The 24,379-nt window shown below is 48.9% G+C and overlaps 2 protein-coding genes across 3 annotated transcripts in view; one reads left to right on the top strand and one right to left on the bottom strand.

Moving 5' to 3' along the window:
• Nucleotides 1-160: 160 nt before the first annotated feature.
• Nucleotides 161-1,843, top strand: MAP1LC3A (microtubule associated protein 1 light chain 3 alpha). Its single transcript, XM_084775816.1, has 4 exons — nucleotides 161-438; nucleotides 750-805; nucleotides 891-997; nucleotides 1,259-1,843. The coding sequence occupies exons 1-4, from the start codon at nucleotides 399-401 to the stop codon at nucleotides 1,419-1,421; spliced, it is 366 nt and encodes a 121-aa protein (XP_084631942.1). The 5' UTR covers nucleotides 161-398; the 3' UTR covers nucleotides 1,422-1,843.
• A 188-nt stretch (nucleotides 1,844-2,031) lies between these two features.
• PIGU (phosphatidylinositol glycan anchor biosynthesis class U) overlaps nucleotides 2,032-24,379 on the bottom strand; it is an 80,136-nt gene continuing 57,788 nt past the window's right edge. For both annotated transcript variants that reach the window (XM_084775775.1, XM_084775776.1), the window contains 4 exons: nucleotides 22,523-22,666; nucleotides 21,072-21,196; nucleotides 15,528-15,670; nucleotides 2,032-2,431 (listed from right to left, as the gene is read on the bottom strand). In XM_084775775.1, coding sequence (XP_084631901.1) covers nucleotides 2,318-2,431; nucleotides 15,528-15,670; nucleotides 21,072-21,196; nucleotides 22,523-22,666 — 526 coding nt within the window. In that variant the 3' untranslated portion in view covers nucleotides 2,032-2,317. The remainder of the gene's footprint in view (nucleotides 2,432-15,527; nucleotides 15,671-21,071; nucleotides 21,197-22,522; nucleotides 22,667-24,379) is intronic.

Here is a 24,379-nt window from a genome sequence, read left to right as displayed (position 1 = left end):
ACTCCGAGGAAGTAACGACTGCCTGGCTTCATCTCAGACTGAGGGACCAAGAGACAAACTCGGCGGCCGTGACGTCACAAAGGTGTGACGCGCCCCGGAGCCCCGCCCCCTCGCGACCTGCGCCGGGAATCCAGGCTGTGTGCGCCGTGGCGTCACAGTCCGGGCAGGCGGGTTTTCCGTCGGCCCAATGGGAGCGGCGCGCCGGCCTCCCCTTTAAGGAATGTTGTGACCTGACGTCACCCAGGCGAGTTATCTCCCGCAGCCGCCACCGCCAGGCTCAGCGCGAGCCCCGCAGCCCTTGAGCTCGAGCCCCGGAGCCCCCGGCGCGCCGAACCGCAGCCACATCCCTGAGCCGTGCGCCCCGGAGCCCCGGCTGCGCGCCCCGCAGGGCCCGCGCCATGCCCTCCGACCGGCCTTTCAAGCAGCGGCGCAGCTTCGGTGAGGCCCTGGGGGCGAAATGACAGTGGGGACTGAGGGATGGGGGGTGCCTGTCGACCCCGATTGCCGCAGGTGACGTCAGCCCCATGACGTCAGGCACCGGCCGTCCGGACCCCGGGTGGGGAGGCCGCAAGGCCTGGCAGGGTCGCCCGCCTCTCTCTACCGCGTCCCCGGGTGGAGGGCGGTGAGGCCGGCGGCCCCGGGGGCGGGCGCTGGGGCGGGGCGGGCCCGGAGCCGCCCCTCGGGGACGGCGAGGCGGAGTCGCGGGAGGCTTCAGCACCGCTGGGCCTCACTCAGAGCGCTGTCCGCAGCCGACCGCTGTAAGGAGGTGCAGCAGATCCGCGACCAGCACCCGAGCAAGATCCCGGTGAGTCTTTAGCGCCTACCCCCCCCGCCACGCCCTGTCCGACCACGCCCCTGACTTACGAGTCCCCCACCCACTCCACTCTCAGGTGATCATCGAGCGGTACAAGGGTGAGAAGCAGCTGCCTGTCCTGGATAAGACCAAGTTTCTGGTCCCAGACCATGTTAACATGAGCGAGTTGGTCAAGATCATCCGGTGCGTGGGCAGCCTCCTACAGGCCTTGGGTGGGGCAGGGGGCAGGCTCCCTTCTAGGGTGGCATGGGGCGAGGTGACAAGATATGGGACCCCTGTTCTAGGAGGCTGGGGAAGGTCAAGGTCAGGGTTGGGTTGAGCTTCAGTAAAGAGGTGAGAACCTCTAGCCCGGGCTGCGATGAACCATTAAAGATCATTTGGGGAGGGCCACCCAGGCCCTCAGCAGAAGGCCTCCTCACTTGGCATGCCCTCCTGCCTCCACAGGCGCCGCCTGCAGCTGAACCCCACGCAGGCCTTCTTCCTGCTGGTGAACCAGCACAGCATGGTGAGCGTGTCCACGCCCATCGCTGACATCTATGAACAGGAGAAGGATGAGGACGGATTCCTCTACATGGTCTATGCCTCCCAAGAAACCTTCGGCTTCTGAGTCAGGAGTAGGGGTTAGGGGTGGTTGGGAGTTCTGGTCAGGCTGTCTCCGGAGAGGTCCTGGCTCCTAAACTATTTCAGTTCCCAGTGGGTTAAGCAGAGATGTGACATCCCCCCCATTCTTCCAGGTAGGGGCCATCAGCCAGCCTACCATGTCCTGGGTGGGTCCTGGGCCAGTCATGTCATGGTTGTTCCTTTGGGTGCTGGCTGGGTTTGGGAGTGGGGAGCAGCACCCTGCTCTATGTGGTTTGTCACTGTTTTAGGCCCCTGCCTGTCTGCCCATCTTGTCCCTCATCTACCTGAGGCTTTGCCTCCTGCCAGGACCTGCCCACCCCTGAAAGGCTGGCTCCCCTTGTCCTGTCACGGTGTATGGATCTGTGGTCATTTCCTCTGCAGAATAAAGATTGCTCAGGCCTGCCTGGCCCTTTGCCTCCAGCTCTTGTTTGGGCGTGGGGGGGGGGGGCTGCTAGGTGACTGTGTCCACATAGTCAGGGACACACAAACTTGTGTTTTGTGGGCTTTGGGTTCCTAGAAACCCTTAGTACAGATACCACGCAGTAGTTGGGGGTCAAACTCACCCCAACCCAGGAGGAGATGCCATGAGAACAAGATTTAAAAAAAAAAACAAAAAACACCACACATTTATTAAGTAGCCACAACCTATGAAGCCTTGCTCACCTGCTGCTTCCCCCTTCAGTCTGTGCACAGTCACAAAGTGGGGGTCCAAGCGGGGTGCTCCCAGCATCTCCCCGTGGGGCCTTGTTGCCAGCTATGAGTCCCCTTTGGTGCCAGAGATTTGTAGCCCTGGTGAACATCTTCTGCCTGAGGACGTGCCTGGTGGCGGCTCCTGGCTCTGCCCCTTCCCCTCGTGTCCATGCAGCTCTGTGCCAGCCAGGGCTACTTGAGCACTAGCATGGCCTCTGTGCCGTCCTTGGCGGTCAAGTAGAGGCCGTGTGTGAGGTAATACTCCCGTCGTAGGAAGGCATAGAAGTAGTCAGAGATGAGCAGGATCTGGCGGGGGAAGACAGAGGTGAGAAGTCACAGGCGCCTTACAGAACACTGCCCTTTGCTGGGTTAAACAGGCAGGCTAGTTCCTGCCCAGAGACGTCCTTCCCTCTTGGCACATGCGTAGCCCTGAAAGCCCTTACTGGCAGCTGTCTGTATTCTACCTTCTGCTCCCCACTCCTGGTTTACACCTCCATCCTTGGGAATCCAGACCAGCGTTCTTGCCGACAGTGCTGCACACGCCCTGCTCCTGCCCACAGGCCCTCCCCATCCAGCCTTCCCGAGTAAACCTATCCAAGACCTCAGGACGCAGAGTTGCCTAATATTTCCCCGTACACACAGCCCAGGAATTGTGCACTGAAACACACAATTTGTTGGGCAGTGGTGGTGTACACCTTTAATCTCAGCATGTGGAAGGCAGATCTCAGCCTCAATCTCAGAGCTCTGACTGCCTCTGTCTCCCAAGCACTGGGATTGATGGTGGTGTGGGCAACTTCTACCCAGCTATTGCCAACATTAACTTGATTTAAAAAAAAAAAAAAAAAAGACGTGTTAGTTCCAGATGTGGCTAGTTTGATTTGTCTTGCTTTGACTTAGACAGCGCATCACTGTGCGAAGAATTCTGAATTTGCACTTGCCCCTCACCTAACCTGGCACAAGGACTGGGCTTCCCTTTCCTAGACAGAACATCCTAGGGTCTGGGTGAGAAAACCCCAGGACTCAAAGTCAGTAACTGCTGCCTCAACCAGGCTTATATATTACAGAGCTCTTTTGTGGACTGGGCCCTTGGCACATCGCACACTTAAGGGTGCACACACAATAGTCTAGACCTCCAGGTGTAGCTTTGGTCCAACTAACTGAATGTCTCCGCCTCAATTTCCCTATTTGTAAAATAGATCATAAGCCTACCAGTGAACGGCAGGAATGTGTCCAGAGACTATCGGTGTTTCTGGCCTCTCCAAGGTTCTTAGCTGCTCTTCTACCTTCAGAAAAGCATACAGCTACCCAGGATAGGGCTCTGAAGACCTAGATCCCGGCTTAGCTCGACCTCTGATCTGTCCACTCTCACTAAGTACCGCCATGTGAGAACTGTGGCGGCTCTATAGGATGCCTGCCCTCCTTTGGTGAGGTGGGCAGTGCCCTGCCAGCTCCAGTTACTCCAGTGGTGGGCATGTTGGGCTGAACAGGGTCGTGGACTGTGGGGTCTAGTGTGCATGTGAGACAAAGCTCTAGGTCACTGCGAGCTGAGATTGTTGGCCTTTTTGATTTGGGGTTAGGTTGAATCGGGGCAGGTAAATGCCACAGTGGCAGGATCACTCAGGGTCCATCATGAGTCAGTTACATGGTTAAATGTAAAGTTGCAGTTTGAATGAGTGTGTCAGCAGAGAGGTTGAAGAGTCAGGGTCTAATCTGGGGTAGGTGAAGGACAGACAGGGACTGACTAGAGGCAGAGGAAACAGCAAAGACGCTGTGGTGAGAGAGAGGAAGCACAGGGAAATGACGTGACTTGTGGCAGGACAGGGTGCAGGGCCACGGAGTTCTAAGGGTCTGAAGCACGAGAAGCCTTTGGGAGAACTCAAGTAGTAACATGATCAGATTTGTGGTTTGAAAAGCTCCCTCTGGCTGCCTGGCGCAGGAGAGGGTTTGAAAGCTGGGAGCCCTGGGAAGTGGTTTTGGTACTGTTTAGGTGATAGCAGTGACTTTGTCCAGAGTGGTGGTTGCAAGGATGGGTAGAACTGTATGTTGTACTTACTTGTTTGTTTATTATTTTTTTTGAAACAGGGTTTCTCTGTGTAGTCCTGGCTGTGCTGGACTCTCTATGTAGACCAAACTAGCCTAAAACTCAGATTTACCAGTACTGAGTGCTGGGATTAAAGGTCTTAGGCTTGAGTGATTACTGTAAGTTCCAGGTCAGCCTGAGCTACAGCAATTCTGTATTTCAAAACAAACTCCCAAACTAAACCAAGTGTGTAGAGTTAGCATCAGCTAACTGAAATCACACAGCTGGCACGTTATGAAAAGATACTGAGAAGAGAACTTAGTCTGAGGATATTCTCTCTCTTTCTCTCTCTCTCTCTCTGTTTTTGTTTTTGTTTTTTTTTTTTTACTCTATGTTTTGCCTGCATGTGTGTATGCAGACAGTGTATGTCCCTGTTAGAGCTGTGGATGGTTGGAGTGGTACTGAGAGGCAAACTTGGGTCTTCTGCAAGAGAATCAAGCATTCTTAACTGCCAAAGCATTTCTTCAGAAACCTGGGATTATTTAAAAAGAAATTAATGAAAAGAACAAGTTTCAGTCTAATGACAAACCTGAGACCAACCTAACTTAGGAGCTTTACAGTGGTGTTTCTGTGTGTTTTAGTTTTTGGTTTTTCGAGACAGGGTTTCTCTGTGTAGCCTTGGCTGTCCTGGACTCACTTTGTAGACCAGGCTGGCCTTGAACTCAAGAGATCCACCTGTCTGCCTCCCCAGGACTGGGATTAAAGGCGTGTGCCACCATGCCGGGCCTTGCCCAGTGTTTCTTAAACCTGTCAAGGTTATGAAGAACAAAGATAAGAGATGCAGAGCAGCCAGGTGTGGTGGTGCACGCCTTTAATCCCAGCACTCGGGAGGCAGAGACAGGTGGATCTCTGAGTTGAAGGCCAGCCTGGTCTACAAAGTGACCACCACTTTGCCACACCACACCCGGCTGAAATAAATTTTTTTAAAAATCCAGGATGATTTGGTGAGATGGCTAAGAGGGCTTGGATGCCAAGCCTGGTGACCTGTGTTCACCCCAGGACCCACATGGTGGAGGAGAGAACAACTCCTGAAAGTTGTCCTCGGTCCAGATGTGTGCTGTGGCATGTCGTGGCCACCCCCACAAACTAAATGTTCTTTTAAAAAGGAGGTGGGGTAGGGAGCAGGGCATGTTGTTGAAGTACCTGAGAGGTAACTAATCTACATGAGAGTCTACTCAGAAAATAAAATAGTAATTAAAAAATTAAAAACAACAGTGGAATAAATAAAAGATGGCTTAAGAGATAGCTTTTGTAGCAAGCAAACGCTGCAGAGGGTTACCGCTAGGGTCTCTACGGTGGGCGTGTAGGTGTTCGATGTGTCAGTGTTTGTGTAATGAAGCATAAGAACGGGCCCCAACTCATGTGGACAGTCTTGAGTCTCCTCAGTTCTGGGTGGGTGCCATAGCCACAGAGAGAGGACAAAATGCTAACATGGAGCTTGGCTCTTCAGAGGAAGCCCGCACCTGGGGCTTTCCATTAAGACTGCAAGAAGAGCTGGGCATGGTGGCGCACGCCTGTAATCCCAGCACTCAGGAGGCAAAGGCAGGCAGATCAGGTGAGTTCGAAGCCAGCCTGGTCTACAAAGTGACTCCAGGACAGCCAAGGCTGCACAGAGAAACCCTGTCTTAAAAATCCAAAAACAACAACAACAACAAAAGACTGCAAGGAGAGCTGGGCAGTGGTGATGCATGCCTTTAATTTCAGCACTCAGGAGGCAGAGGTGGGCAAATCTTTGCAGTTTGAGGGCAGCCTCATCTACAAAGCATGTTGCAGGACAACCAGGACTACACAGAGAAACCCTGTCTCAAAAACAGACAACACACACACACCAAAACAACAACAACAAAATACGAGGGCTCATGGCATAGCTCAGTGGTAAAATGAGACCTTAGGATCACCCTGCTCAACAGCTGCAAACCCACAACCCCTTTGCCTCTTCTGAGCAGGAGCAAGTTGGACAGGGGACTTGTGCAAAAGCATGCACAAGTTAGGAAGTCCCTTAAGTTTCATTTTTCTCATGTATAAATTTGAAAATAATAAGCTCTGGTTTACCACCCACCATAGTGATCTTCCCAGTGACTTAGGGGCCCCAAAACATGTCTGTTCCTGCCCTGAGGCTGGATCTGTGATTGATCACCTGGCCTCTCCCTTATGTTCTATTTCCACACACAGCTCCTTTTATCCCCAATACAGTCCGCCCCCCCCCCCTTTTTTTTGACAGGATCTCACTATGTAGCTCTGGCTTAGAACTTGCTAGGTAGACCAGTTTCCTTTGAACTCACAGAGATCTGCCTGCCTCTGCCTCCTGAGTGCTAGGATTAAAGTAATATATCACTACAGTCTGGCACCAACACAGTAATGTATTGGCAGGGTGCAGGGCAAGGGTCTCTCTTACCTAACTTCCTGGCCCCTGAAGGAGCTCTTTTTGTTGTTTGTTTTTTCTTACTCTGTGGCCCAGTTCTGTTCTGGAACTCACTGCGTAGACCAGGCTGGCTTGAATGACCTCACTGTGATCTACCTGCTTCCGCGTCTGCAGCACACCTGGGTTCCTGCGCTAGCATGCCTTCATGTGCCGACACCAGCTCTGCAGTTTCCCTTTGCCCCATGCCTCGCGCAGCAGCCTCATAGTTAACCCCTTGCTCAGTTACATGACCACGATGGGTGGCATCTGCTCCAGCTGCGGACCCTCAGGCCTGGGCTGGCATAGGGCTCACACTCATGGTGCATGTGCCCGTCCCTAGCCTTTGGCATCACCCTCCAGGTGTGGCTTGGCCAGACTTTAGCCCTCTCCTTGGCAATTATAAAGGCCCCAGGGGCTGCACTGCTGGTCTGTGGTGGAGACTTTGAGGTAGCCAGGGCCACAGTGGACAAAACCAAAACTGAAATGAGACCCAGAACATGCTTCAGCACAGATGTGACAGGAGAGAGCCAGAAATAAGCATTCACTGAGTACCCTTTAGAAACTTCACAGCTCCTGTGGCTGGGGCCCGTTTACAACCAGGTCACAAGTGTGAGTGAAAAGGCAGGCTACATCATCAGGCCTGCCTATGTCCAAAACTCTGTTCTTTCCATTGCCTACATCTATCAGGCCTGGCACCAGCAGCAGCCACGGCTGGCCGTACTGCCTGGCAAACCCCTGTGGGGTGGTCTTCCCAGTCTGTAGCTCCACTACTCTCCCAGATTCTTTTTGGAAAGGGCAAAATAAGTTTGAGACTTCAGAGTCAATTGGGCTATCCGCCTTGACCAATCAACTGCTAGCCGGCAGCCTCCTAGAAGCTCAGGAGTGATCACCTCAGCATGCCATGACTCCGTAGGCCTCGTCTGTGGGAGACACTGACACTCTCGGCAACGTCAACTGGCAGCCATAGTTGGCAAACTGCTGACTCCTTGGCCACCTGCCTAGAGTCTAGGCAAGCAGAAGCCAGAGGAGGCTGGCAGCCGATAGTGCAGCTGGGGCTTCGGACCACCCGCTCACACACCCAGACAGACACAGAGCTTCACCTTCCAACAGCAGCAGGGAAAGGGGCGGGGTGCCACAGGCCCTGCACCTCAGAAGTAGGAGGGTCAGAAATTCAAGGTCATTCTCGGCCACTTAGTCAGTTTGAGGCAAGCATGAGCGAGCTATAAGAGCTTGTCTCAAACAAAGAAAAAGCCAGGAAATTCACAGGTGGAGCAGTGGTCTGGTGCCAGGGTAGCAACTGTGATTTACCTGGCCCTTTCCAATTCCCAAAGACAGTCTTGTCCAACACCATCCTGTGTCCCCACAACCGCCTTCCAAGTGAAGACACCCAAGAGCACAGCCTCCTCCACACCGGATTCTGGGCTCAAACCTCTTCTCTTCCCGGCAGCATACAATTTGCAGAGTCTGAATCCAGTCTATTTAGTTTTGAAAACTAATGGCTCAGCCTGACCCTCAGCATGATGAGGTCCCCAGGGGCTGGGGGCACTAACCACTGCAGCCTGAAATGCTCTCATTCTCTGTCAGAAAGCACAGCCAGAGCGGCGCAACCACAAGCAGCAGCACACAGTGTTCCGCTCTTCTCTCTCTCTCTCATGTCCCCCTAGAAGCCAGCGGGGTCCTATATGTTCCCTAGAACTGTATTTAGAAGCCATTGCCCTCAGCAGCACTGCCAGCCCTGGCTCCCCGCCCCCAGCCCTGCACTGACCCCATCCCACTGCTGCGCCCTGCTTGTTTATCCTTCTCTCCCAGACTCTGGGTTCTGTGGAAGGAGCCCATGTCGCATTCACCTAAAGGGCTGTAGAGAGCGGCTGGTGCATCGTGAGCTCTCCCATGCAGGACCTAAGCAGATAGGAGGCTCCTCTCACATACCAAGGTATTTTATTTTTTAAGGATGTTAGATACCTTCATAATGAACCACACTTACATACACACAAACTCTCCATGGGCACGTGATACTTGTAAACACACGGAGATAGATCCAGAAGGTCAAACAAGCACATGATCCACATTAAAGAGCTCACATGGGGCCAGCTCACTGTAAACCTTCCTTAAGCATGAGCCACCATTAATTATAAGTTTAAAGTAAGATTCCCCAGTGTTCCCTGTTCTTAAATTTCTTTAGGGTGACCGGGACATTTTAGCCTAATTCAAACAAGCTCTCCGTGGTGTGTGTACACAAATCACTGATCAATTTGTTACACCCAGCATTTGGGAGGAGGAGGCAGGCAGATGAGGAGTGGAGGTAAGGCTGGGTACATGAGACAGTCTCAACATTTTAGAGGACAGAAAAAAGGCTGTCTCCTCTCATCATTTACGGTCTGAACCCTGCCGCTCCGGGAATTTGCTGTGTGCCTCGGAAGGGTGCCTCTTCTTCACATGTCATATGCCAGCATGGGAGTGATGTTGTATCAAATCCACTAAACACCATGTGAGGTGGTGGCTATCACCCTGGAATCTGAGACAAAGAAACCCAAAGAAGTCATGTCACCTGCCAAAGGTCACCAGTGAGGGGACTGTAAGAGTCCTCAAGCAATCACCCAGGCCTGTCTCTCACACACACACACACACACACACACACACACACACACACACACACACAAGCACACATGCCTCATTAGATGCTTTACCATTGTCATTTCCTGTTACTGACTCTGAGGCAATGGTAATTACCAAACAATGTGAGCCACATGATGAAATACTTAATGGCTCCCAAGAGAGAGAACAGCCTTAGTCACTGGAGTACCTGCTGGGGTAACATAATCTACATACGTTCATTCTGTAATAGGGCATGACACTTTTCAACATGAGCGGAGCAGGACTTTAATGAAACTCAATAGGTCAATATGTGCTACATAGTCTATATAAATAAAGCTGATTTTGACAGTGATGGCCTGGGTTCTGGGCACCTATTTGGAATCTGTGGCCATTTGGCACACAAAACAGCTCTTTTGTTTTGTTTTGGTTTTGTGTTGGTTTTTTGTTTTGTTTTGTTTTTGTTTTTCGAGACAGGTTTTCTTTATGTTATCTTGGCTGTCCTGGACTCACTTTGTAGACCAGGCTGGCCTCAAACTCAGTGATCCACCTGCCTCTGCCTCCCAAGTGCTGGGATTAAAGGCGTACACTACCACACCTGGATTTTGTTTTGTTTTTCAAGACAGGGTTTCTCTGTGTAGCCTTGGCTGTCCTGGACTTGCTTTGTAGACCGGGCTGGCCTCGAACTCACAGCGATCTGCCTGCCTCTGCCTCCCGAGTGCTGGGATTAAAGGCGTGCGCCATCACCGCCCGGCTCCACACAGAACAGCTCTTATTTGCCTGTACTAGAGAGGAGAGGAGGTGGCCAGAGGAATATACCTTTGCCTGCTAGAAAGGCATCCATAAGAACAGGCTGTTGGGGGCTTTGACAACCATCTATAATGAGATCTGGTGCCCTCTTCTGGCCTGCTGGCACACATGCAGGCAGAACAATGTATTCATAATAAATAAATCTTAAAACAAAAAAACAAAAACCAGGTTGTGGAATGAGCATATGTCCCTGAATGCCTGATATCTCAGTAGAAATGTCAACCTGGAAGCAGGACTGGGCTCCGCTGTGGAGGACATAAAGAGACCAGGTTTGGACAGAGGGAAGAGGGTGGAGACAGATGTGAGAGTTCACCTCCACCTTTCTTTCCCTCCCCCACCCTCGGACCCCCTTGGTGCCCCTCTTCCCGCTGCCCCCTGCCACATTTTCCCCTCCTGACACAAGGTATATACAGGCTAGCTTGACTTCTCCCATGAAGCTTGGGCTGGTTTGGAGTTCTGGCTTCCGCTTCCCAAGTGCTGGGATTATAAGCATCAGCACCACAGCCAGCTTCCCTTCCCCTCTCCTTTCCAAGTCTAAAGGATCCAGTTACCCCCTGGTCCCTCTGGCTTTCTCTGGCCTCTCAACAAGAAAGTCAACTTGTTCCTAATGGATTCCTCCACCAACTATGCACATCTGGCCACAAATCTCTGGCTGCCTTTGGTTTGTTCATTTGTATTTATTTATTCATTCATTCAACAAATACTTTTCTAAGCAACTGCTCTGTGACATGTAGGCATAAGGTTATTGTGTAATTCAAAGCTGATTTCTGTACACCACCCCCCCATACTGTTCTGAGACTCTCCTGTCTCAATGTTGTGTAAATACCTCTCCCCAATTGTCCCCTGGTATGCCAATGAAGCAGCTTACAGCCAATTGCTGAGCAGGGGAGAGAATAAGGCTGGACTTCCTGCCAGCCAGGGGAGGAGGAGTTAGAGGAGGAAGTAGAACATTCAGCCATGGGGCAGAGGTTGGGAGATATCAGAAGAGGAGCTAGATCAGGAAGGCCACACAGTGCAAGCATCTTGGGGATTTTGACAAAGAGGAAGCCAGATTAGCTTAGAGGGTTAAGAATGGAGTAATAACTGCTCAGTTATTGTGCTGTGAAGCTTATTAAACAAATATAATAGAGTCTCAACTATTTTAATGGAAGCCAGAGTAAGAGAGAAACTGAGGAACAAACACAATTTTATAAAAATAACCTTTACAGTGACACTCTCTGATCTGGTAGTTCGGGACCCTATAAAAAGGGGAAGACAAGTAGATTCCTGCCTTCTAGAAGTTCATTTGTCTAACAAGGAGGCAGACAGCACAGCTATGAAGGAAATGGACTGTAGGGGAGTGGGTGTGTGTGTGCAAGAAAGATAGTGAGTGGGCTCAGCAGGTGAAGTGCTTACTCTGTAAGCCTGGTGACCTGAGCTTAGGCTCCAGGATATGAAAAGACAAAAGGAGAGGACTGACTACTAAAAGCTGTCCTCTGACCGCCACACACCTGTCATGCACGTGTGTATCACACATGTCTGTTCTGTGTCTGGTAGGGTCCCACACATGTCATATGTATGTATGTATATGTATACATACATATATACATAATATATATATAATATATATTATCTATTATAATAAATAATAGATAGCAAGGCAAGAGAGCTTCATGACAATAGTTTGTCTAAGGTGGCAACAAACTATTAAGAAAATTCTAAATGTTCCATATCTGTACTCACTGGCTCCACAGATCCAAAGACAGGGGCAGTATACGCTTTCTGGTAAGGAGCTCTTTTCTTCATTCAACTCAGATTAATAGCCTTTTTTGTTTTATTTTATATTATATTTTATTTTTTCAAGACAGGGTTTCTCTGTGTAGCCTTGGCTGTCATGGACTCACTTTGTAGACCAGGCTGGCCTCAAACTCACATCAGTCCGCCTGCCTCTGCCTCCCAAGTGCTGGGATTAAAGGCGTGCACCACCGCCGCCTGGCTTATTTTATTTTTTAATTGAATTCTATTTACATTTTATTTTAGTCTTCCTATATAGACTAGGCTGGTCTTGAATTCATGGCAATCCTCATACCTCAGCCTCCAAAAATATTAGAATACAGTCATATTGCACCATATCCAGCTCAGAACAATAACTTATATGACCAGAGTGACAGCTTAGTGAACAAATACTCCTTCCTGATGCATCCTTTTACTGATCTGTGGGTGTGCTGACAGCAGCAACACCAAAACTCAAGGTCAACAGCCTCCAGAAACACTGAAGCCAAGGGAGCTAGCTTAGGTCAGGGCTTAGACGTAGGAAGGCCAAGGACAGGTATGTAGATTGCCTAATAGTTATCTGGACCTCTGCTGGCAGTCACAATCTGAAGAGCAACTTGCTAATATCTTCCAAAAATAGAACATTCACATGCCTTCTGATTCTGCAAATGCCACTACTTAAATCAACCCTAAAAGCATTGCTATATGTGAACTGTGTGGGAGAATACAAAAGCCTCTTCCACTTCAAGTAGCAGAAGCAGCAGCAGCAACCTCAGATCCCGAGAGCTAAGGGTGACCTGGTCAAGTGCACCACAGTGCCTCTGCCCAAGGAACAGGGTAGTCACTACAAACGCTCACCTCAGGGGGCCGAGGATGGAGCGCAGTTGGTAGGGTGCTTGTTTAGCATGCATGAGACCTGGGTTCAGTCCCCACATGGTATGAAACAAGGCATGGCGGCACATGCCATAATCTCAGCTTTCCGGAGGCAGACTAAAAAGGATCACTAGTTCAAGGTCATCTTCAATTACACAGCAGGTTTGACACCAGCCTTGGCTGTTTCATTTTTTAAATGATTTTTATTACTATCTTATGTATATGAGTATTTTGCCTGCATGTATATCTATGCACCATGTGCATACTGGCATCCACATAAGCCAAAGAAGGATATCAGATCCCCTGGAGCTGTGAGCAACCATGTGGGTGCTGGGAGACAAAACCCCAGTGTTTTGCAAGGGCAGCCACCGCTCTTAACTGCTGAGACATCTCACCCGTTCCACTTGTTTGGGTTTGTTTGTTTGGTAGGTTGGTTTTTGTTTTTTGTTTGTTTGTTTTTTGAGACAGGGTTTCTTTTGTAGTCTTGGCTGTCCGGGATTTGCTTTGTAGACCAGGTTGGCCTTGAACTCACATCGACCTGCCTGCCTCTGCCTCCCGAGTGCTGGCATTAAAGGCCTGCACCATCAAACCTGACTCGTTCGCTTTGAGACAAAGTTTTACTATGTAACCCTGGCTGGCCAAGAACTCTCAATTAGACCAGACTGGTTTTGAACTCACAGAGATCTATCTGTCTCTGCTTCTCAAATGTTGGGATTAAAGGTATGTGCCACTATACCTAACTCTCAGTATGAAAAAAATTGAAAATTTTCTCTCAGGGTGAGTGTTCTATGTGAAAACACTAAGTCCAAGAACAGTTTGTAAATTAGGATGTTTTTGACTCACACAAACCAAAAAGATCTTGCATACCTATGTCCTCACAGCTGTCTGTAACTGTATAAAGCCTAAAAGACACGTGGCCAAATGACCAGTTTCTAGTCTGGGTGGCGAGGGATGGACCCAGGCAGATATTCATTTTCCTTTCCTTTTCTACTTTTCTTTCTACCTCCTCCCCCTTGATGGTACTGGATCTCAAACTCAGGGTCTTAAGAATGCTAGATGAAGCCGGGCGTGGTGGCACATGACTTTAATCCCAGCACTCAGGAGGCAGAGGCAGGTGGATAGCTGTGAATTTGAGGCCATCCTGGGCTACAGAGAAACCCTGTCTCAAAAAACAAAACAAAACAAACAAACAAACAAACAAACAAACAGAATTCAGTGCCAGCCTTGCCTATGAAACAATTTCAAAGCTTTCCAGGAGTACCATAAAGCCATCTTAAAACAAACACACAGATGTCTGTATGGGATCTGGGAATGTACTCAGTGTACAGTGTTTGTCTAGCAATCTTTGCTTTTGTGTCAGGGTGTGTCCACATGTGTGCCTGGGGGTGGGGAGACCAGAGGTTGATGTTGGGTATCTTCTTCAGTCACCTTTCACCTTATTTTTGGAGACAGAATCTCTCCCTGAGCCTGGCTGGATGGGCTGGCTAGCAAGCTCTAGGGACCCTGCCTCACCTCCCAGTGCAGTGGTGAGTGTTGCTGCGCATGGCTCTCTAGTAATTACTGGGGATGGAGCTCAGGTTCTCATGCTTGGGCTTTACCAGCTGAGCTGTCTCCACAGCCTCCTTGCACTGCTCTTGGGAGACAATGTCTCTCTCTCTTAGGCTAGCCTGCACCACTGGATAGCCTGTGCTACCCTCCAGCTCTTGGACTTCCTCCTGCCTTACGCTCTTCCGTGCTGGAATACAGGTGTGAGCCACCACACTCCTCTTCTCCTAGCATTCTTTTTGTTCTTTGCTTGCTTGTTTTTGTTTTTTCAAGACAGGGTTTCTCTCTCTAACATCCCTGGCAGTCATGGACCGCCTTTAATCCCAGAATTTGGGAGGCAGAGGCAGGCGGATCGATGTGAGTTCAAGGCCAACCTTGTCTACAAAGTGAGCACAGGACAGCCGAGGCTACACAGAGAGACCTTGTCTCAAAAAAAAAAAAAAAAAAGAAAGAAAGAAAAGAAAAGAAAAAAAGAAAAAAAAAAGTGAGACTTAGGAATCCCTTTAAGAATAGAATAATAGTTGGGCAGTGATGGTGCGTGGCTTTAATCGAAGCACTTGGGAGGCAGAGACAGGCAGATTGCTGTGAGTTCAAGGCCAGCCTGGTCCACTGCGTGAGTTCTAGGACAGCCAGGCTACACAGAAACCCTGCCTTAAAAAACAAAACAAACAAATAAAAATAAAAAAACAAAAGGGGTTTGGGGTGTAGCTCAGTTGTTATAATGCTTGCCAAGCAACCACGAAGCTCTGGATTCTCTCCCCAGCACTGCGTATGTCAGGAATGGTGGACCCTCGGGAGTCGGGAACAGGAAGATCAGAAGATCAAGGTCATGCTTGGCTACACTGTTGCTTTGAAGCCTCCTGGGCTAAGAAACACTGCTGTTTTGTTGTTCGCCTACTGGCCAACCCATCTCGTTCCCAAACTCCCCGCCTTGCTTCGGCTGCCCTCTAAGTCCACACGCCATCTTACCCTCCACCTGCTCCCTGCTCGGCATTCCTACTGTTAGTGCCAACAAGACAGAATTATAAAAGTGGGGTGCCTCCAAAGCAGGGCTTACCTGCATGTGTTTTCTTAGCTCCACTGACTGTGAGCAAAGAGCCTCAGCCCCTGGACTGTCTCCTCTAGATCTTGTAAGGACGTATGAAGCGCGCTCAGCATGACGCCCAACACATGTACAACAGATTCAGTTTCACACTGTCCCCTCCCTAGTCCCCCTACCCAGTGACAATGAGTGTTCCCCTCCCCCACCCTTGCATGGTCACAACTACAGGGTGGGAACCCAGGGCCTCTGCTGATAGCCGGGGTCTCGAAATGAACCCCTGACCCCGTGCTGTGCCCTCAACTCTTACCTGCCCAACGTTGAAGGTCAATGTGATGGCATAAAAGAAATTAGAGTTGGCACTTCCTGCATAAATCCACAGGTGCCACAGGACAGGGAAGAGGAGAGAGCAGACAGCGATGATGCAGGTGAGGACGAAGATGTTCCGCAGGACTGCAAAGACAGACGGCCAGTTAGCCCAGCACCCACTGTCTGCTGTGGCAGTCACACAGGGAGCAGCCCATGTGGCTCAAAGGTGGGGCATTCCAGAATCACTGTGTGCTAGAAGGCAAATTGCAGACCCCAGCCATGGCTCCTCATGCCCACAACTGCTGGGGAATCTGTATTTGGAGACTTTCCTCCCACTGTAGGCTTGTCTGCCTAAGACTAGCCTCAGTCAGCAAGTCCGTGGATGCTCCAAGGCATAACAGTGAGGCCATTTCATGAAGACACAGGGTCTCCTCATCTCCAAACTCCCCAGTGGGATACGACGTGGCAGTGTGGCATGGGTGAGAGCAGGGCACGGGCCAGCATCATTAGAGTTCCGCAGTGGGTCTAGATGGTGCCACAGCCCACCTGGGCTAAAGACACACTGTCTCAGTGTTTGTTTTGCCCTTTAAGTGACCTTCATTTACTCTTCCTTATATGACTTACAAATCTCTCTTCCTCCCAACAGAGTCTCATGTAGCACAGGCTGGCCTCAAACTAGCTAGAGATGACCTTCAATTCCTGATACCCCTGCTTCTACCTCCCAAGTGTTGGGTGCATGTCACAACAGGCTATAATTTTATTTTATTTTATTTTATGAGCATTTTACTTGCATATATGTCTGTGGCCATGTGTGTGCCTGGTACCCATGGAGGTCAAAAGACAGTGTCAGATTCCCTGGAACGGGGGTTATGGACAGTTATGACACACCTGAATATTGAACCCAGGTCCTCTGCAATAGCACAGTAACAACTGCTTTTAAGCACTGGGCCATTTCTGCAGCCACAGCCCATTCATTTCCCACCTCCCCTCCTCTTTGTAGGACAAAGTAGTTTGAAGTTATTTTTAAAGCTTAGCTTTTGCCAACATACAACTCACTAATTTTGTTTGTTTTGTTTTGTTTTTTTGAAAGAGGGACTCATGTAGCCAAAGCTGGCCTTCAACTTGATATGTGTCCTAAGATAAGATGACCTTTACCTCCTGATCCTCCTGCCTCCACCTTCCACATACACACACCATCATGTCCGTTCTTTACAAAGAAGGTAAGTAACCTTCTTTTGTTATTATTGTTGTTTAAAAAGTCATTTAATCCCAGCATTTGGGAGGCAGAGGCAGGCAGATCTCTGAGTTCAGGGCCAGCCTAGTCTACAAAGTGAGTCCAGGACAGCCAAGGCTACACAGAGAAACCCTATCTTGCGGGGGGTGGGGGGGGGGTGGGGGGGGGTGGGAATAATTTTAGCCAGGCTTGGTGGTGCACGCCTTTAGTCCCAGCACTTGGAGGGCAGAGGCAGATTGCTGTGAGTTTGAGGCCAGCCAGGTCTATAAAGCAAGTCCAAGATAGCCAAGGCTACCCAGAGAAACCCTGTCTTGGAAAACAAAACAAACAAACAAAAAGCTGGCAATACCATCAGCTGTTTTTCAAATGTTAGTGGTATAAGAAATCCCCTGTTTTGGACACTAGCCTGGAGTCCTGAAAAGTTGTCTTTTCTGATCTGGAATTTCCATAGTTCTGGATGGCCAACACTGACAGGCCAAAGCCCTGATTCAGGTCTCCTGAGACCTGCCGGGGAAGCCTGTGTCTCTTCCTCTACCTCAGGAAGAACCCCGGGAAAGCGATGTTGACAGCGAGCATTATTAGATTGATGTTATCAAGCAACATCACAAACCGAAAAGGGGAACAAATCAGCTTCCTGCTCCACGCTGCGATCTAGATTTCATTTCCCAGTGTTCCTGTCTGATCTTCTATAAACCCCATGGATGAAAAGAACATATATTATTTCTAGAATAAGACTTGTGGGACCTTATTATTTCTAGAATAAGACTTGGGGTACCTGGTAGCCCAAGTGACTCCTGGTTCTCTGACCTAGGCTCTAGATGGGGTGACAGGAAAGAGAGCGGGGATCAAAAGTGAAAGAGGCTATGGGTGCAGCCTCCAGTCTGTGCTTGGGAGACCGTCACTGGTATCCAGCTGGGCTCGGGCCAGTGGTGACCTTTGCAGGAGCAGAGAACTGCTATCACTCTTGCTGGCTGGAAGGCTGGGAGATTAAAGCTCTACGCCAGAGCAGATGGAACTGGGGACCTGGGGCACAGGACAGCTTGTTCCAGGCACCAGGAGGTGTCAGAGATGACCAGGGCCTACACCCCTCATCAGACCTGCTAGGTCAGGTGGAGTCAAGTTCCCCAGACATTCACTGCGTGGCTTCCTCAATCCGTGGCACCGCTCTGCAGCCCAGGAACTTCTGACAAGAGCCTCTCCCTCTCAAGCTTCAGGTATTCAGAAATAAAATGTCACCTAACGTATCTGGTCTCATCAGGAATGTATAGAAGAATTAGGGGACTTCAGCAGTCAGAGTTGTTTCTTTTCTTAAATTACATGCTAGATACACAGGAACTTACAGCATAATGCTTTACACAATAGTTAAAAAACAGAACAAAACAGCACATGTTCAGCTCCAGCGCTGGGGCAGGTGGCGGTGCAGCTGGACCACTGGAGGCTGGTACAGCTCTGCCAGCTGTTCTCTGACACCCTGAGTATGAACTGTCTGACTCATCCTGACCCAAGGCTGTAGAAGCCAATGATTTACTCATTTACTTATTTTTCTTTTTGTAGACGGGGTTTCTCTGTGTAGCCCTGGCTGTCCTAGAACTTGCTCTGTAGACCAGTCTGGCTTCGAACTCAGAGAACCCCACCTGCCTCAGCCTCCCAAGTGCTGAGATTAAAGGCGTGTCCAGGGCAGGACCTATTCATCATTTCTTCCCCACTGGGCAATACAAGGAAACAGGTGAGATGGGAGCAGGGAGCTCAATACTGGCAGCTAGTGTTTCAACGGGACATCCTACAATATTAGCTATATTCAACTAGGACAAAAGACCACAAAATGTCTATTCAGAGGTCCCAAGGCCAAGGCTAAAGACCTTAGGTGAGTAGAACTCATAGATAGTAAGTCCTAAAGAGGTGCTCCAAACAATACAGTGTGTCAGGCCTACTCTCTGCAGGTACTTCAGACAAGCTGTCCCTATAACTCCCTGCCCAGCCGGTCAGTAACAGCCTCCACTTAACAGGTACTATTAGGTCACCCAGGATTCTGGAAACTCCCTCTCCTTCTCTGCCTCATCATCCCTGTGGGCATAAAATTATTTATTTCAAGGGGTTTTTTTGCTGGTTTTTTTTTTGGGGGGGAAGGGGGTGTTTGAGACAAGGTTTCTTTGTGTATTCCTGGCTGTCCTGGACCTAGCTCTGTAGACCAGGCTGTCCTGGAACTCACGATTGTTTCAAGATAAATATATTATAAAAATTATAATAATAAATTATATAGATTTATAAATTTAAATGAGTATATTAGTTATAATTATTATATGTTTTATAATATGTTTATATAATAATTATATGTTAATATATATTTATTTCTATGTCTCTGGCTGCTAAGCACAAAGCTTTGATGGCAGAAATATGCAGGGGATGCTCCTTGTTAATTATTACTGGTGATAACTATAGCACTATTAACATATTTTCTTTCTCAAACTTAAAAAATACATTTATTTTTGAGACAGTTCTCCCTACGTAGCCTGGAAGTCCCTTATGTAGTCCTGGCTAACCTCAAACTTACTGTCCTCCTGCCTCAGCCTTTTAAACATCCCAGGATGCTCCACTTACTCTCTTCATCAGACAGATGGAAAAGGAAAATTCAGACACTCAGAAAGGCTCCAACAGCTGCCTGGGAAAGGCAAGATGTATACTCAGGCTGTATCCAGTCTGTCTACCAAAGGCAGCAATGTGAGCCTGCCACACAGTGCCTCTGAGAAAGGGCAACGCTCTGTGCAGGACAGACAGCTAAGGAAAACCACCTGCTTCAGAGCGGGCAAGACCAGTGGCTGAAGCCGGACCCTCCCACAGACAGAGGCATGTCCATGTATCCTGACTGCCTCATGAGTCATCTCTAGGTGACTCCTGCCTGTGAAATGAGGATGTCACAAGCAGCAGATGGTAACTTCAGTCAGCTCGGATTGGTCACCACTCCCCCAGGCCCAAGAGACACCTGGCCTGGGCTTGGTCTGCCCACTTAGCTGTTTACCTTCACTCTGGGGCCACACTTACAGGTAGATTTCCTACTTGCAGCTGGTCAGTTTCACTTCCTGGTTGACATCCAGACACGCCCAAAACAACAAGAACTAACTTCCTTGGAAGCTGGCACTTGGAGTTCACTTCCGACTCTTGGTTGTGTATCGGTTTCCCTCCCATTGGAAGACAGAGAGCCAGGAGGGTAACTGGGCTCGGCTTCCTTCAAAGGGAGCCTTCAAAAGCCCTTCTACACATACATTTGCTGATTCTGTTGTGTCACGATCTATGCTGGATGCTGGAACCATAGAGGCAAAAGAAATCTGCCCTAAGGGAGCCTCCAGAGAGATGGGTAGAACTGAGAGGGGTCTTTGTAGGAAGCAGGAAGTCTCATGTTTACAGCCCAAGGCTACAGTTACTCTTGCTCAATGGGACGCTTGGCCGTTGTCCAGTAGGAAGCCTGGTCATATGTGGCGTCCTACATTTGCATTTAAATGAAATTTTCATGTCTGCTGGCACCACGGCTCATCTCTGTAATCACAGTATTCAGGAAGCTACGACAGGAAGACTGCTTCTAATTTGATAGGCTACATAGTGGATTTCAGTGGCCTTGGCTACAATCTGGGCTCTGTCACAGGCAAAACAACAACAACAACAACAACAACAAACCAAAACCACAAAAAACAAACAACAACAACAACAAAAAACCACCCAATGGGGGAAAATCTATGCGTGGCAGTACACACCTGTAGTACCTGATTTGAGAGGTGAAGGTAGAAGGGTCAGGGGTTCAAGGTCATCTTAAGCTACATAGAGAGCTTAAGGCCAATTTGGGCAACATGAGACCCTAGTTCAAAAACTTGGAGCAGAGGAGAGAAGAAGAAATTCAGTCCCTGTATAATATTAGCAGCCAACTACTGGAGTACAGATTGGACATGGTCATCATCACAGACCCGGGGCTGGACTGCACTGGGCAAGGCTCACAGAGCTAGGCTACAATCCTCGTCTTCCTACTTAGAAGTCACGACTTGAGCAAGTGGCTCTGTCTTTCTGTACCTCAGTTTTCTCATCTGTATAAAGGAGACTCTTACCTCAAAGGCTGATGCAAAGACAAATGAGCAGCAATGGTCAGGTCCACAGTCAAGTGCTCTGTAAGTGGCACTCATCTGTGTGCTCACAGCACCAGGGGGCACTTGGGCACATGCACGCTTCAGGCTGCCTCCTCGTGCTCAGTGCTACCAGCACAACAGGTGCCCAGCAAGTGTCTCGCCCAGGAGTTAGGTGGACAGTGAAGACAGTCAGAATACTCACATCTGTAGAGGTGGCTCCACACAGGGAAGAAGGCCATGTAGAGGGCCACGTCCCCCACGGTTGGATAGGACTTGAAGATGGAGATGATGGCGATCTGAATGAACATGAAGAAGATGGGGTGCTCCCTGGAGCAGGGCAGGGGAGACACACAGTGGAAGATTAGTCAGGGACTAGGCCCACTCTAGAGACTCCTGATCCCACAACATAAACCAAAAGTGCTCCCTAGAGGTACTGCTGGCAAAGGCTGTCTTCCTACTCACAGGCATGGATGGGCCAGGCCCCAGAACAAGAGCAGAAAACTACAGAGATCAAGAAATGCCCAGATGTGGCAAGGAACACCAGACAAACACCAGAACACCAGTTTATAGGCAGTGCCCATCAATAGCTACCTGCTCTCTATACCAGCTTTGGGCCTGCCCCTCAGGAATCAGAGCTGGGCACTGAGAGCTATGTGACTCCAGGAGAAAGGTCCCATCTCTTTCAGCAACAATTCCTCAACTATAGAACGGAATGTCAGCAGGGAGATAATGCTGGCCTCCAAGTTGCTGAGTTTGCTATCAACCCATTTCAGAGAGCTAGAAAGGCACATGACATCTCTTACATTGTAGATGTGAACTACACAGCAAGCTCCATTTGAGGAAAACTGACCAGAACATTAAAAACGGATGTGCATGGGGCTGAAGAGATGGCTCAGAGATTAAGAGCATTGGCTGCTCTTCTAGAGGACCCGGGTTCAATTCCCAACACCCACATGGCAGCTCACAACTGTGTGTAATTCCAGTTCCAGGGAATCTGACACTTTCATGCAGATATACATGTAGGTAAAACACCAATGCACATAAAATAAATCATTAAAAATTCTTTTTAAAATTCAAGCTATATTTATTACGTACACAGTGCTCTGCCTGCATGTGCACCTGCGCACCAGAAGAGGGCATCAGATCTCATTATAAGATGGCTGGGAGCCACCATGTGGTTCCTGGGTACTGAACTCAGGACTTCTGGAAGAGCAGACAGTGCTCTTAACCTAAGCCATCTCTCCAGCCCCCACCCCCACCCCTGCAAAAAATAAAATAAAATAAAAATTTAATGGCTGTGCCTGTCCAGCCTCCCAAATAACCCAACTAGAGTCGCTTGTGACAAATCATAATTGGGCTACAGATCAAGGACCCATTTTCCCCAACGACATCCTCAGTGTAACCTCTGCTCTTGCCTGGAATGGTGACTGGACTGAGTAGTACTGTGCCCCGGGCACCTCCAGGTGAGACCAGGGGACCAGGCCTCCAACACATCCTCCTTGCAACCTGTACTTGTGTGTGACTCTCAAATGCTGACCCTATCAAAAAGACCACAAGCCTGATGGCAGGCGGTACACGTCTAAAGGCACCGCCAGGGGGAGGCGGGCCACACGGCGGAGGGTGGATGTGTTAGCAGCAGGTCTTCACACTTACTTTAATTTGATGGCTAAAGGGACTGTGTAGAAGAAGACGTTGATCTGAAACACGCAGACAAAAAAGAGACTGAAGTGCTCAAACATCTCTGCAAAGAAGTACCAGAAAAGACCAATGTTTGGAGTGAGATCTGGAACAGAAAGTCTGGAATTAAGAAAACACAGGGAGAGAAAAGAGCAGAGTTACAAACGGTTGGCATTGCCCTGCTTTTAGCTCAAGACCTGGGGTCAGTACTGGGAGACCAAAGACGACATCATCCCTCTAGAGGGCACAGTGCAAAGAGCTCCCTAGATAACCCCATACAGATAATTTACAAATGTAGGGCTGAAGAGGCAGAAAATAGAAGCTACGACACATACTAGCTAAGGACTGGGGATACAGCTCAATTGGTAGAGTGCTGGCCTAGCACGCACAAGTCCCTGGGTTCAATCCCCAAGACTGCATTAAACCCAAATGTAAATGTAGGAGGATCATTCTTGGCAGGATTCTAAGTTCAACAAGCAAACAAAAACCAGCCAGGCTAAAAGCATCTGAAGTGAAAAAGAGGTCCATCCTAGAAATCAAAGAGAGCAGCCCCTCTTTTCCACATCAGACCACTTCACAATCAGGAGCTACCCAGTCTGGCAAGAGGAAGGAGACTTAAATAAACAACATCTATTTTGGGCATTCAAAAGACCTGCCCAGAGGAACAAGCTCTCTGAACCTGCTCCTCCCAAATCGTGTTCCACATCCTCATAGCAGGAGCCAGGAAACAGCATGTCTGAGCCTGCAACCCAGTTTTTCAAGGGCTTAAGGAGCCATCAGCAGGTTGTGCAAAAATCCCCAGGGCAACAAAACTCATCTGAAAAATTTAGACTTTTGTCTAGTTAAACCATACAAGAATTGGCTGCAATACTGGCTCTTCCAAATGTCCATGCTACCTAAGTGTGTATACACACACACACACACACACAAACACACACACAAATTCACAAAAGCAAGTATTTGTGGGTTTTGGGTTTTGTTGTTGTTTTTGCCCCCAGTGCTGGAGATGGAACTCAGGACTTCCAGAATGCTATAAAGGCACTCTACCACTAGGCTGAGCTCTGTGTGTGTGTGTGTGTGTGTGTGTGTGTGTATGTGCGCGCGCGCGCCTTTTAAAGGAATAGACAGCAAGGGCACTAGGCTGGGCAGTGACAAGAGTATTATCTGCTGCTCATACCATACCATATTTTTTGTTATTTGAAAAAAGCAGTGTTGAAACTGATCCCCGTTTATATTCTTTTCTTTTCTTTTCTTTCTTTCTTTCTTTCTTTTTTGTTTGTTTGTTTGTTTGTTTGTTTGTTGAAACAGGGTTTCTTTGTTACACAGAGCCCTGGTTGTCCTGGACTCTCCCTGTAGAACAGGCTGGCCTCTGCCTCCCCAGTGCTGGGATTAAAGGCCTGCGCCACCACACCCAGCTCCAGTTTATAATCTTATTATTTTTATTTTATTGGGTTTATTTGATTGAATGCTTTTGGTTTGGTTTTGTATTATTTGTCTTTTTGAGATAGGGTCTTGAGTGGCCTGAAATTCACTATGAAGACAAGACTGGACCTGAACTCACAAAGATTTCCCAAATGCTAGGGTTGAAGGCATATGCTACCACACCTAACTTTAATTCATAATTTTAAAAAGACAATGAATGAGAAAAAGGGTAGGAGAGACACAGTGTTCCCTAACCAAGATGATAAGTAGGTGGGTAGGGGTGGGTGTGTGTGTGTGTGTGTGTGTGTGTGTGTGTGTGTGTCTGTGTTGTATTGAAACAGAGCCTATGTAACACAGCTCAGGCTGCAATTGAACTTAATATATAGCCAAAGTTTCCTTTTTTTAAAAAAA

Source organism: Acomys minous, assembly GCF_964271855.1.
Source record: "Acomys minous genome assembly, chromosome: 3".
NCBI classification, from domain to species: Eukaryota; Metazoa; Chordata; class Mammalia; order Rodentia; family Muridae; genus Acomys; species Acomys minous.
Note: the sequence above shows the minus strand (reverse complement) of the source record. Positions and strands in the feature narration are given on the sequence as shown.

Excerpts from the sequence above, each read along its gene's own strand:
- MAP1LC3A (XM_084775816.1), top strand. The coding sequence starts at position 399 with ATGCCCTCCGACCGGCCTTTCAAGCAGCGGCGCAGCTTCG. Across the intron at positions 806-890 it reads AGCACCCGAGCAAGATCCCG|GTGATCATCGAGCGGTACAA; the intron begins GTGAGTCTTTAG and ends CTCCACTCTCAG. Across the intron at positions 998-1,258 it reads GAGTTGGTCAAGATCATCCG|GCGCCGCCTGCAGCTGAACC; the intron begins GTGCGTGGGCAG and ends CTGCCTCCACAG.